The following is a 13,845-nucleotide window of genomic DNA, read 5'->3' on the forward strand; positions in this document are numbered from 1 at the left end:
TTAAGATTGTTTATGCGAAATTTAGGACAGTTTGCAAACAAGAAATTTTTCAATTATATTAATAAAACATGATAGACGAGTGATTAAACAATAATAAAACAATTTTGTGTATAAGATGTGGGTATTTTTCTAATTAATTTATTATCCCATCCCTTTGAAGTCACATTGGCGTTATCCTGGCCACCAGGCGATAACAAACAAATCTCATATTTTTATTTACTTAGGCTTCAAATAACGGTTCAAAGCTTAATATCAGCGTTTTACCTACCAATAAAACGCTTATTAAGCGATAACCTTATTTGAAGCCTAAGATTTTAATTCTGCCTGGTGAAAAGTATAAAAATATTGGCGATTCAATGACCACGGAGCGGCCGAGCACTCCGGAGCTCGCCTCCCCACTCTGGTGCCCAGGATATGACGTCACAACGTTAGGTAGGAAAAGTGGTGGGTGTAAGACCGATTTGCTAGCGGAAATCAAGTTCGCTACTCTCATATTTTTATTTACTTAGGCTTCAAATAAGGTTATCGCTTAATAAGCGTTTTATTGGTAGGTAAAACGCTGATATTTTAATAACTGTTGTAACCACCATGATTGTCGATAACTGCTTGCAAAAAGAATCGCATCGATGCAACTAGATTTTCACACATATTAGAGCCGCGAATACTGTCCCTTATTTTTACACAGTGGGCTTCTAATGTTTCCGGAGTTCGCTTATTTTTGTTATCCCAACGTTGGACATGGTTATAACAACTCATAATTTTTCAATGGGATTTAAATCCGGTGATCTGGCAGGCCAAGGAACGACTTTAACATTATTTTGTGTTTGATTAAACCAGTCTTGCACAATATAACTGTTTTTATCTGTAACAATATAAATAAACATAAAATAATATAACGTAGATATCATTTTAATGAAGAAGTTGGTAGGATGAACGTAACCAAAAAAAACTCACATTAACATTTCTCTACAAATTTCCGACATATTTTTTCCTTCTTCATATAAATTAATAATTTCACAACTTTTAACCATCTCAATATTGCGATGAGAACTCATTTTAAAGAATAATTACGATAATCAGCAGATTCAACTTGAAAGAGACGATCAAACGATGTTGCAAGCAGCTGAACAAGTAGCAAAATCTTTGTAATAAAAACTTAGCCTGGTAGTTTGAAGATCTTCAGTCTACCCTCTTTAAGTTTCGTTAAACACGCATGACTTACCGATTAATTTTAAGACGACCCGATATAGATCCGATTTTCATCGCTTATGATAACAGTAATATGGTCAAGTGGTTATGAACTTCGTTCTTCGTTCGTATGTCACAAGTTCGAATCCCACCAGGCGATAATATTGAGTTTGTGTTTTTGTAAATTTACTGCTAGATTTGGAGATTACTAAAGTTGACACTCATTCGCAACATGGGTCATCATAAATAAAGAATTTCATTATCATCAGCCTCCCAGCCTATAGATACACGTCCCACTGCTGGTCACAGGCCTCCTCTCAGAATGAGAGGGCTTGGGCCGTAGTTCCCACGCGGGCCCAGTGTGGATTGGGAACTTCACACACACCAAAGAATTGAACAAGAAACGATAGTAATGCGAATAATAATATTCTCCTTCTCTTACGATAAGTACGAAAGAGACAGAAAATGTCGTTACGCGATTCGCGGTATCATCTCACGGTGTCCCACCCAGGCAGGGACATAATTTAGTTACTACGGCAGCGAAATATAAAATTTCTAACATGAGTATAAAATATTTTTTTAAGGTCAGCGCCAGCGCCATCTAGTGAGATATTAATAAACTAACTAAGTTAGTAAATAAGTAAATACCGCTAATACACTTCAAACACATAGATGGCGCTGTTTCTCGCGTCAGACGATTATGTTTTGGAATTGTCCATCGACTTTTGCAGGCCATAGTACAAGTATATTTTCTAGAACTTGTGGTATAAGCAAATATGTGTGTGCAAAACGGCATCGATTAAATTCATAGAGGCCATCCTATAGGATCCGATATGCACGGTCTTAATAAACTCGGCTAAAGCAAATTTGCTTTTTAGGGCTCTGCCACTGTCTCGTAGACCTTGTACAATCGATAGACATCCGCCATCCCAATATTGCTTTAGGCGAGATAGGTACCTGCCAGTCCAGACATTTAATCATCGCTACTGGACTGAGTAGGTATTTCAGATTTTTATCATGAAAATATTACGCGACTGATTGCAAGTTTACTTATGTCATTGAGTAGTACAGTCGCCATCAGATATTTCGGAGCGGCCAAGGTGGTCAAAAATAGCGGTACATGCGCTCTTATACCTAAATAATAGAGTGCAGGTGCCGATATTTTAGACCACCTTGGCCGCTCCGAAATATCTGATGGCGACTGTACAGTCGAGTTCATAAGCTTGTGAGCAAATATTTGATCAAAAATATCTGAAGACGACTCTATTGTTAACAGCGTCGAAGCGTTTTCAGATATAGTCGATAAAATTTTTGCTTACAAGTTTATGAACTCGACTGTACCAGACAATTATAATAGGCCCTTAACCTAACCACCCCAAAGTTACGTGATAAAACCAAGTCTGCATTAGTTCCATTTGACCGAGTTTTTTAATTAAAAATTACTCTCTCTCACGTCATAAAGTACCCAAACGAACGAGAATGATACCAGCAGGGCTACTACGAAACTCGACAATCGAAGTTCGTATCGTACCGTCCCCCTCACTCTCGTAATATATATAAACGTCAGCGGGACGGTACAATACGAACTTCGATTTTCGAGTTTCGTAGTAGCCCAGCTGGACCACTGGTCAACTGTAGAGTGAAAAGATGAAGTCAGGACACGTCGTAGAGATTTTTTTTTGGTCAAAATGACGTTTTGGTGTACCCGTACGAGAATGATGTATACCAGAAGTTGATCACCAGACCCCATTATCAGTGGTTAAAATTTAATAAAATCGAATCATAGGGTTGTCATACAATATTTATTTATTTCGTGTACATTACATATCACTAAAATTATAAATGCGAAAGTTTGTAAGTCTGTTTGTTTGTTTATTTGTTTGTTACTTCATCACGTCTAACCCGCTTAACCAATTTAGACAAAATTCGGTATACATATAGTTTAGAAGGACATAGGATATTAGTTTTTACACTCGTACTAAGCCGATTCTAAAAATATATCACATCATTATATTTCAGTCACTTCTTTTAAATTAAAATAACAATCATTTTCAAAACATACCATCGCAACGCATCTGCAATCCCCCTGGTGTTGCAGGTGTCTATGGGCGGTAGTGATCTCTTACCATCAGGAGACCCACTTGCTCGTTTGCCATCCAGTCGAATAAAAAAAAATACCAAGTTCGGGTTCCTCCAGATATGATGCGGTAGACTCATTATTTGTAAAATATACCTAAAATGATTTGTAATAGCCTCATATCCAACCCTAAGAAAGCAATTTCGAAAATATTTACATTTAATATTTTTTCTCAAAAATGATACGTAAAGTCGCCATTACATCTTCAAAAAGTCTCCATTAAGTTAATAATACCGGACGAAGATCACAAGTCTCCAGTAAGTATAGAGGTTTTGAATTCAGAATGCATTTAAACTTGGAACTTCTTGTAAAATATGTCTTTTTTTATATAGGTAATGCAAAGAACCCCATCTTACGGTCATTAGAAAGGTTGAACAATAAACGTATAATTGATTATAAACCTTTAAATATGATTTTATTAGAATTTCTGTTCTTTGTCGGCTTCGGCTGTTAACCTTGCGCGGCTTCGGCTTAGTTAGCCCTTTCATTAGATACTACACACGATAGGTTTCAGAATAAAAAATATTTTTTTCCATACAACAAAAAGATGACGTCATAACTCCTCTCCTATTTTTTGTTTTTTTTTTCGTGGTATGGGTCAAACTGATTCTTATAGCCTAAAGATGAATCGTTCCGATTTTCATGCTTTTAATATCATGTGCAGCTTTTTACTCGAATTTTGGGGTGTACCTACCGCTAGCACTATTACAATGTGTGGGTGTGGTCAAATTGAATTTGTTAATACATGATTCGCTTGTAAATAAACCTTTCAAAGGTAAACAGAAAACTATGTTATGATCCATTTTGGAGTACCTACCTAAGTAGATTTGTTTAAATTTGCGGGGCCTTAAAAAGCATTTATTACTTAGTAGGCGTGTAATAATGCCATAGCTTAATAAATAACAACTAGTGAGGTAACTCAGCCGTATAGACAAGGCAACTACGTGGAGTGGTGCAGGACAGAGCAGCGTCCCCCTCAACGCTAATTCGCAGGGGGTCCGTCCGACCTTCAGTCTCAGTGCCCTACCCACTCGGACTCAGCCGGGTATTGGGTTCCGAAAGATCGAAGTGCGCTCACTAGACACAACCTAAAAGACTAAAAATTAAACGAGGGCGCCACTTTCCACTGACACAACGGAACCCTTATAGCAGGGTTTTTAAAGTGGGATCCGTAGCATGTGTGTCAGTCTGTAAACAAATATATTTATTAGGAAACTAGCTGTGCCCGCGACTTCGTCCGCATGGACTTAGATTTATCTCAGTCAGTTATTTTTTTGACTGCCTAGCAGCTTACAAAAGATACATGCCATCAAAATGTTCACTACTTATTCATAGTTACCGAATAAAAAACCTGTGATTGTGGACTTATCCCGATTAGTTAATCTAGACGTACCTACCGGGTGGCTTCTCTGCGACTTTTATCCCATTTTGCTTTTCTACCGCATGACAAGTTGGTGGCTTTCAACGGCTTTATTCTTACCTATTATCACTAAGGCCCTGGTTTCTCAGGCCCGTCACACGCAACCGGCGGCATCTGGATGTGCGTCGCACCACACGAATTAACGGTGCCTAATACCCGCTGCCGGTGACGTTTCAGAGAAACCACCCTCAAATATTCCCGCACAAAACATTCGGTCGTGGTCAGAGAAACCATAGCCTTACTGGCAGGAGACTCCACTCTTGGCACCGGCCTATCTAGAAGGTAGGGCCGGAATTCGGCGATATGGGGGACGTGCGTAAAGTGGCTGTCTTGTGTTGAGTGGTCAGTGCGGTCAAACCCAACGTGAGCGGAGTGGCCGAAGAAGCAGTTCAGGTTTTTACAAAAGGGACTGCGCGAGATGGCGTGGACGAAGACAGGTGCGCGTATATTTAACGTTAATCCAAAGCAAGGAGAACACATCATTGAAAACTGCATCCTTCTACGTTGAGTGGTTTCTGAGATTAGCGTGTGCAAACGCACAGGCAAACAGATAAACAGACAATAATTCTAAAAATCATTGTTTTGGGTTCTATTGCGCTAATATAGTAATTGTTTTCTCAAATATCAATGTACAGACACCGACTTTCTACAGATTTATTATATGTATAATTTCCAAAAAAATTTTTTAACGCGGGTCCGTGGAATTGTTTCAATTATGAAAGTTGTCCGTGACTGTAAAAAGTTTAAGAAACCCTTATATTATATATAGGATCATTTTGATGCTCGACTGTCTGTAGGTATGTCTGTCCGTCTGCTACCCCTATATGCAGAGAAAAAATTAAACTTCTAAGCCAACGCAATCAAAAGATTTTTGCCGTAGTTAAAAAAACCTATAAGTATATGTACTTACTTTGTACTCTTTCAGCTGGTTCAGCTGACGGCTTCTGCATTATTATTATTTTTTTATCTGACTTGTCTCTGTTCTGGACTGCATTCCTTTGCCTATACATGGAGAAATTAATTTAAAAATGTCTGCCAAATCATGTGTCAGAGCCAGCTGTCAGTCGTCCGTCGACCGTCAGTGTCAGGCAGGCAACATAATCAATTTCATCCAAGGCGACGTCGTCACTACTGCTACGCTTTACGATTACTTATTCTAGAAAAATACAACATTCTCAGACAGAAGTGTTCACATTATTCTTCAAATCACTTTCCTACAACATGGCATCCGTACCGTTAATGTATGCGCAAGAAGATTGTGAGCTTGGAGGAAAAGAATCCATGCAAGTAAGGATTTCATTTCTTAATATTACAACATCGTCATTTTTTAATTATGAATGCCATATTTTGGATAAGCTAGGCGTGTTAACTTCACAGTTTATGTGACCTTGCTTTAAAATTACTTTGTTTTGTTTATTGGTGGACCTATTTGTAATAAACTGTCCATGAACCTCCGTTTCGTAAGACTAGACAACAATGTTATATTTCGCAAACTGAAATAATCACTTTCTATTATTGTATTTGTTGTTAGCCATAAAAGTACACCAATGGCATGTCAGCACGCAATTCGCAATGTCGCTAAATGTAATCTTTACCGACATCGTAGGAAAGAAACAAAGCAGATGAGAATGTCCTCATATCCATATATTCTAGGTAGCTTAACCCTTTTTTAGGCATAGTGCATATAGCAACCACATAAATGTAAACAATTATTCGATCTTTCTAAGTATGCAATATGGTACAAAATCATTTGAATTCATTCATTATTTGTTTTTAAATTAATCCCTCATAGGTAAACAATATAAAACTATGTTTTTTTTTGTTGTAGCATATCTAAATTCGCAGGGCCTGTAAAAGGATTAAGCTATATAAATAATTGATTTGAATTTATTTTTAGGATGACTTTGCATACCGTAACAATGTCATGAATGCAGACAAGGGAATTCGCCTGGGCTTTATTCGCAAGGTGTATGGGCTGCTAGCAATCCAGCTGCTGGCCACATTGGCTATTACCACCGTGTTTATGCAAGTGTCACCTATAAAGGCCTTCATTCATCAAAAGTAAGGAGCAAATTGGTATTTGACAATTTTGCAAATAATTTGTTAGTGAAACATTATAATAATTATGTATATACTTTCTCTTAGTGACTGGATGGTGTTCATAGCATTCATACTGAGCATATCCACACTGTTGGCTCTCATTGTGAAAAGACGTGACAGCCCTGCCAATCTTTATCTTCTTGCTGCATTTGTAAGTATTTCCTTCATAGAAAAGCGCAACATACCTACCTATTTTTCTTTAGACCTACCAACCACCAGAAAAAAGGATTATGTCTTTTTGCAAGGTGTTAACCAAATAAGTCAAAACCTGAAAGCAGTTTGTTCAGAATCAAGAGTTGATTCGATAACATGGGATAGAAAATAACACTAACTACTTGATGTGGCGTTTTTTCTTAGAAATAGAAAGATAGAGTTAGAAATACAACAGAAGCCAAGTTAATAAAGTTATTAACCATCTACCTATCAAAAAAAAACGCTGCTTGAAAAGACAATTAAAAAGTAAAAAATAATTATTGCTAAGGTTAACATGAAACTAAATATGTTGTATTTTTTAAAGTATTAACCTTAGCGGTCCCCCGACACCGACAACGCTTAGATAAAAAATATTACTAGATACTTTATACTAAATTAACTTAGGCTAATTTTGCGGGAAATCAGCATAGTCCCCGCGGGATAGAGATAAACGAATTCTTCGCAGATTAAATCGCGGGCAACAGCTAGGTAGCGCATAATTATTTTTTACTTTTTAATTTTCTTTTCAAGCAGCGTTTTTATTTTTATTTTTGCTGGCGTTTTTTAAGTCGGGGTTTTTTTAAATTTTAAATTTGTTTTTATTTCATGTTTTTTTAAACTTTGATATATATTTTTATTTTTTTTAAAGTGTACTAGTGTGTTGGATATCCTGGCTGCAGCATCAGCTCATCTTATTGCCACCATTGCATTGTATGTAGAATCAAATACTGATCAAAAGGAATCAAACACGACATATCTGCTATTATTTTTTCAAGAGTATACTGGTGTGCTGGATATCCTGGCTGTAGCATCCGCTCGTCGTGTTGCCACCACTGCATTGTATGTAGAATCAATTACTGATCAAAACAATTCCAAACACGACATATGTGCTATTATTTTTTATAGAGTGTACTAGTGTGCTGGATATCCTGGCTGCAGCATCAGCTCATCGTGTTGCCACCATTGCATTGTATGTAGAATCAAATACTGATCAAAAGGAATTAAACACGACATATCTGCTATTATTTTTTCAAGAGTATACTGGTGTGCTGAATATCCTGGCTGCAGCATCAGCTCGTCGTGTTGCCACCACTGCATTGTATGTAGAATCAATTACTGATCAAAACGAATCCAAACACAACATATGTGCTATTATTTTTTATAGAGTGTACTATTGTGCTGGATATCCTGGCTGCAGCATCAGCTCATCCTGTTGCCACCATTGCATTGTTTGTAGAATCAAATACTGATCAAAACGAACCCAAACACGATATATCTGCTATAGTTTTATTAACAGTGTACCTACTAGTGTTCTGGATATCCTGGCTGCAGTATCAGGCCGAGAATTCCATAATCTTGCATAGCTATATAGCATACATGGGTGTTTCAAATTTTAGGTCCCAAATATGTTTTAAAGTAAAGTAAATATCCATTATGCGTCTAAGATTCCTACCGCAGCGAACAAAAGATCTGATGATCTTGAAACGGCTGAACCGATTTTGATAAATCATGTCTAAGATCCATCGCTAGAAAACCAGCTTTCAAATAAAAAAACCGCATTCAAATCGGTTCACCCGTTTAAGAGCTACGGTGCCACAGACAGACACACAGACACACACACACATAGCGGTCAAACTTATAACACCCCTCTTATTCGTTGGGGGTTAAAAATAGATGTTCTCAATGTATAAATTACCTAATATTTGATAGGAAGCAAGACAAAAATAGTATGGTAGGTACTAACATATTTTGTCAGTTATTATTTTTAATTTCAAGTTATTGTTAGTAAACTACTCAACCCAACTGGACATTGAATGTTATGGTGACTATGTGCTTTTCAACAGTCTGTTAATAACAGGCATCTTATTTGTGTAGTACTGTATATTATTATTATTTTGCAGTTTTACAGTTATTTATTATCTATTGTATCACTCATAACGACATTCAATGATATGCTAGACTGACTACCGAATTGGGTATTTATAATCCTTTTTAATTTTATTACAGACCGTGGTGCAGTCTTACACTGTGGGAGTCATTGTGTCATTTTACGATACATTCATAGTGCTGCAAGCCTTGGCTCTCACATTTACCGTGGTTTTCTCTCTGACGCTCTTTACACTAAACACAAAACGCGACTTCTCGTTTATGGGATATGGGTTGGTACCAAAAGTTTTTTATTCATTCATTTAAAAAAGAAGACTATATTTACTTATCTATAAGTTAATGTGTGTACTTACTTGGTGTATGTATGAGTGCATGCCCTCTTGTGGTAACCCAAGAAAGCACATAGCGAGCTGGCAGTAGACGCAACCAACGGAATCCACAGGAATTTTCGCTACATTAAATAAAATAAAATGAAAAATGATTTTTAAAAGTAACCTTATTTTATTAACATTCAGTACCTAATCTAAAATTAAAATTACAGAATTACTATCAATTAAGATTATTATTAGAATTACTTTTGTAATGCTAGACTAGTGTGTAAAAGTTACTTTTTGTTTTAGCCTTGTGGCTGGATTAAGTGTTCTCATTGTCGGGGGCATCCTTCAAATCTTCATACAGAGCTCCGGCTTGGAGCTCCTCCTGGCGTTTGGTGGTGCTATACTCTTCAGCCTGTTCTTAATCTTCGATACTCAGCAGATGATGACTAACTTGTCCCCAGAAGAATACATTCTGGCAACAATTAATTTGTACATGGATATAATTAACTTGTTCTTGCACATCCTCCGCATACTTAATGAATTAAACCGAAACTAACTGAATATTATCAATGTTTCTGCACAAATATATCGTCTGGCACCTCAATGTTACTGTTACTGCTATGTTATCATATCACAAAGTTCATTCAACGTGGCTGCCAGGAGATCAATAATGCCTTTTTCGCAGGTAGGATTTATTTGAGCACAGGCAAATTGGCAAAGTAATGAAATGAAATGATAACATCAAAGAAAATAATAATTATGTATTGTAATTGTGTATTGTATATATAAATATTTTACTTATTCATTCCTAATTTTGACCAAGATAGATTATTATAAGAATGTTAATTTAATACTGGTATTTATTAAAGTATGGACCATAAAATAAATTTGCAATAAGCAATAATTTTGGTTTACTTTGAGTTCCATTTACATATGATTAGCTAAATTACTACCTACTCTGTGACTATAACCAAACACCATGAACTTATTTTTGGGTTGATCTAAGACCCTAAATATTTCAATTCAGATTTCAGCTGCTGTTCTGAGCAATAGTAAGTATAACATATTTTTCTATGGTTGGTTCACATTGTCAATGTTTTCAGAAACTTCATAGTTGCGTAATGTGTCAGAATTTACTTCAGAACGGCCGTTGACTGTAGCGTAATTTGTAATTTCCGAAATTCTAGATCGCATAGTTAAGGCGTACTGCGTGTATTACGCGGCCCGAATGACGCTAGATTAGTAACTCGTAAACTACAAATGTTGAAATAGTCTGATATCGTAGATCTATACACTGTCTGGGATATGAAACATAAAATATACTTATTTAATTAATTCTTACTACTCATTGAATCATTTTAACCGACACGCCGCTCCATAGCCCATTTAGTGTAAGGATTAAACTGATTTAATTGAATCTGAATATTTATTTCAAAAATTAAGTAAATTCATATGTTTCATATTCCAGATACTTACCAGTTTTTTCAACACATATTTATTTTGTAGTTGTTAGAGTTATGAATCCAGCCGTCATGCGGGCATCGGGCTGCGTGATACGCGCGGTACACACTAATTAAAGATCTGAGGCCCATTTCACGAAGCTACAAGCACACTACAAGTTACAATTTACAAGCGGTAGTCTCTTTTCAATGCAAACTGTTAAACAGACTACCGCTTGTAAATTGTAACATGTAGCTTCGTGAAATAGGGCACTCCAGTTATTTTTCTTTTTTGTTATTTATTATTAACTTTTAAACCCTCGACTTGAATGCCTTTTTTAGGCCGGTTGCCTTTTTAAAGTATTTCTTGTTTATTTTCCAATGTACAACGTACAGTCAAACAAAGTGAATCATGACTTTTGTGCTACTACTGTGATGTTGACATCTCATTCTTTTATCAACGATATCTTAGTAAAGTTGATTATTAAAAGATTCCACCCTGGTACGGTCAAACAAATTGAATCATGAGTCATGACCCAGGGTGGAACCTTTAAATAGGTTATCAATTATTAAAAGATTCCACCCTGGTACGGTCAAACAAATTGAATCATGAGTCATGACCCAGGGTGGAACCTTTAAATAGGTTATCAATTATTAAAAGATTCCACCCTGGTACGGTCAAACAAATTGAATCATGAGTCATGACCCAGGGTGGAACCTTTAAATAGGTTATCAATTATTAAAAGATTCCACCCTGGTACGGTCAAACAAATTGAATCATGAGTCATGACCCAGGGTGGAACCTTTTAATAGGTTATCAATTATTAAAAGATTCCACCCTGGTACGGTCAAATAAATTGGATCATGAGTCATGACCCAGGGTGGAACCTTTTAATAGGTTATCAATTTCACTATGATTTCCTTGGCAAAAGTATGAGATGTCAACATGACATCAGTAGCACAAAGGTTCCACCCTGGGTCATATTTCAATTTGTTCGACTGTACATGATCGATTCGTTCGACTGTACCTATCAATCAACTTATAAATTTAAAAAGGCTGTGTATGTAAGGCTAGTAAACGTAATATCTAAGTATTAAACTTGATGAAAATTTTATTATATTATTTGGCATGAATTGAAAAAGAGTAATCAAAATGTTTAAGTATAGACAATTAGAGCATTAGTTATGTTATCACTGTGACAATCGGTTACTGCTGGTTATTCACAACTGTTTTCGTTATCTACTCTTAACTACTTATTTATTTTAGATACGGGGGTACATTTCACAGAATTATGTTTGTTGAATCTTATCAATCACATTGATAGAACAATGATAAAATTATCCATTGTTGTTAGATACAGCACGAAACTTAAATTTACTACTAGCACTGAAGCCAATAGAGACTAAATCTCTGTGAACTTCTTGAATAAAGTCTGCATTTGCGTGATACCTGTTTCTTTATTAGGGACCCTAATTTTAGGTGGAGTTCAAAAAATTGGATATTAATTACTAAAATTAGTGCCAATGAAATATTCCATTGTAGGTATTTCCATAATTATTTCCGTAAATCCGGTTAGCGGTTAACTACCGGTTAAGATATCCCAATTTTTGAACTCCGCACATTACTACCAAAATGATTTACTTGCGGAACAGCATATCCGTATTTGCTAGAACACATACGAGGGTCATGTTGAAGCTGCAGGAAATTAGGTGAGCTATTTTTTTTAAGTAGTGTTCACCATGAGCACGTAGGTATACAATTTTCCATCCGGCTAAACCACTTGAAAAATATCAATGACCATTCTTCTTTGGGTAGGTACGCTCAAGGACTTTGATTCATGAGCCGCCTTGGAACCGTTTCAAAGGAAAAGTTATAACGATTTTCCTTGTTAATTAATGCGATGTTACTATGACGTTTACTGAGAAATGGTTCCATGGTGACTGACGCACGAATTAAAGTCCTTGACAACTGAGTTGAATGTCCTTTGATCCTCTATACCCCATTTGTCCTAACATGATTCATGACACATGATGATTATGTAACTTTGTAAGGCGCCTAAGGCGGTAACAATTTTTTTTTTTTTTTTTTTCTATAACCGCTATATAAGAAAACCAGATCAATGACTCATTTCAATCACTGATTTCCGAATACTCTGGTTCCTCTATGCTTATATATTGTCAATATGAATAACAATGTTATGTGGAAATACATAGAAATAGGGTTGTCAATCAAACATTCATTGGCTTTTCTACAAAATGTGGCAATGTCTAAGCTCGCAGCTGCTTTTCCCTTCCTCCAAGTAATAAGCACCAGAAAGATTTTCCTAAGACACGCAAAATACCCCTCATCTCTTGCATTGCCTATCATTGCAAACATGACACCTTCTACAGCCCTGTCAATTAACCATTTGTCACCCTTCTCCAATGTACTTTGCATTAGCAATTTCATGTTCTCATTTCTGGTTATATTAGGATTCTCCAGGGTGAGACATCCAAGCATGTTAACAGGGGTGAATAGAGCAGTGGTAATGAATGCATTATATGTGGAATCTTCTTTCATGACAGCATTCTGCCTGATTACTATGAAAAAATCCTTAGTCGTATGTATCAAACAGTTATTTACATATTGGAGGAACAGAGCATTTCTGTCAGTTTTCTCAACAATTTCGATTGTAATGAACATTATTCTGTCAGTAGGCCTTCTTGCATGGTAAGGCGCCCTAATTACTATCCCAGATACTAATCTGAGCCTAACTTCAATGTTTTCTTTAACTGTAGAAGTGGACAAGCTTGAGAGAGTGGTCACTATGGGGAATATGGCAATGTTTTTGAACATTTCCTTTCCGTGTATTTCTCCAGTTCCGTAAGCACCCCCCAGTCTCGAATATAGATTGGTCAGTTTAGAGACTTGAATTCCTTTGTTGTTGCTTAATAGCATTTCGAAAACATCTGTAGCCACGGGCTCACAAAGCATTGGGAGTGGGTGGTCGTCATCTGCACTTTTTATCAACAATTCCGGACAGGGCGTATAACCCCATGGTAGGTCACCTCTCTCAGGAAAAGCAGTGAATAGCTCCTCTATCCATGGGCTATATCCTAGTTCCACATTTTCCGTATACTCTGGTTGCTTCATCCCTTCTGTGTAAGGTGCGTACTTTATACCTT

General features: G+C 36.5%; 1 protein-coding gene across 1 annotated transcript; it reads left to right on the forward strand.

The window, feature by feature from the left end:
* The first annotated feature begins 5,816 nt into the window (after positions 1-5,816).
* On the forward strand, positions 5,817-12,127 carry LOC141431083 (protein lifeguard 4-like). The gene is made up of 5 exons (XM_074092083.1): positions 5,817-6,032; positions 6,643-6,806; positions 6,891-6,996; positions 9,045-9,196; positions 9,545-12,127. The coding sequence occupies exons 1-5, from the start codon at positions 5,967-5,969 to the stop codon at positions 9,795-9,797; spliced, it is 741 nt and encodes a 246-aa protein (XP_073948184.1). The 5' UTR covers positions 5,817-5,966; the 3' UTR covers positions 9,798-12,127.
* Positions 12,128-13,845: the final 1,718 nt, after the last annotated feature.

This window comes from Choristoneura fumiferana, chromosome Z (genome assembly GCF_025370935.1).
Source record: "Choristoneura fumiferana chromosome Z, NRCan_CFum_1, whole genome shotgun sequence".
Taxonomy (NCBI): Eukaryota; Metazoa; Arthropoda; class Insecta; order Lepidoptera; family Tortricidae; genus Choristoneura; species Choristoneura fumiferana.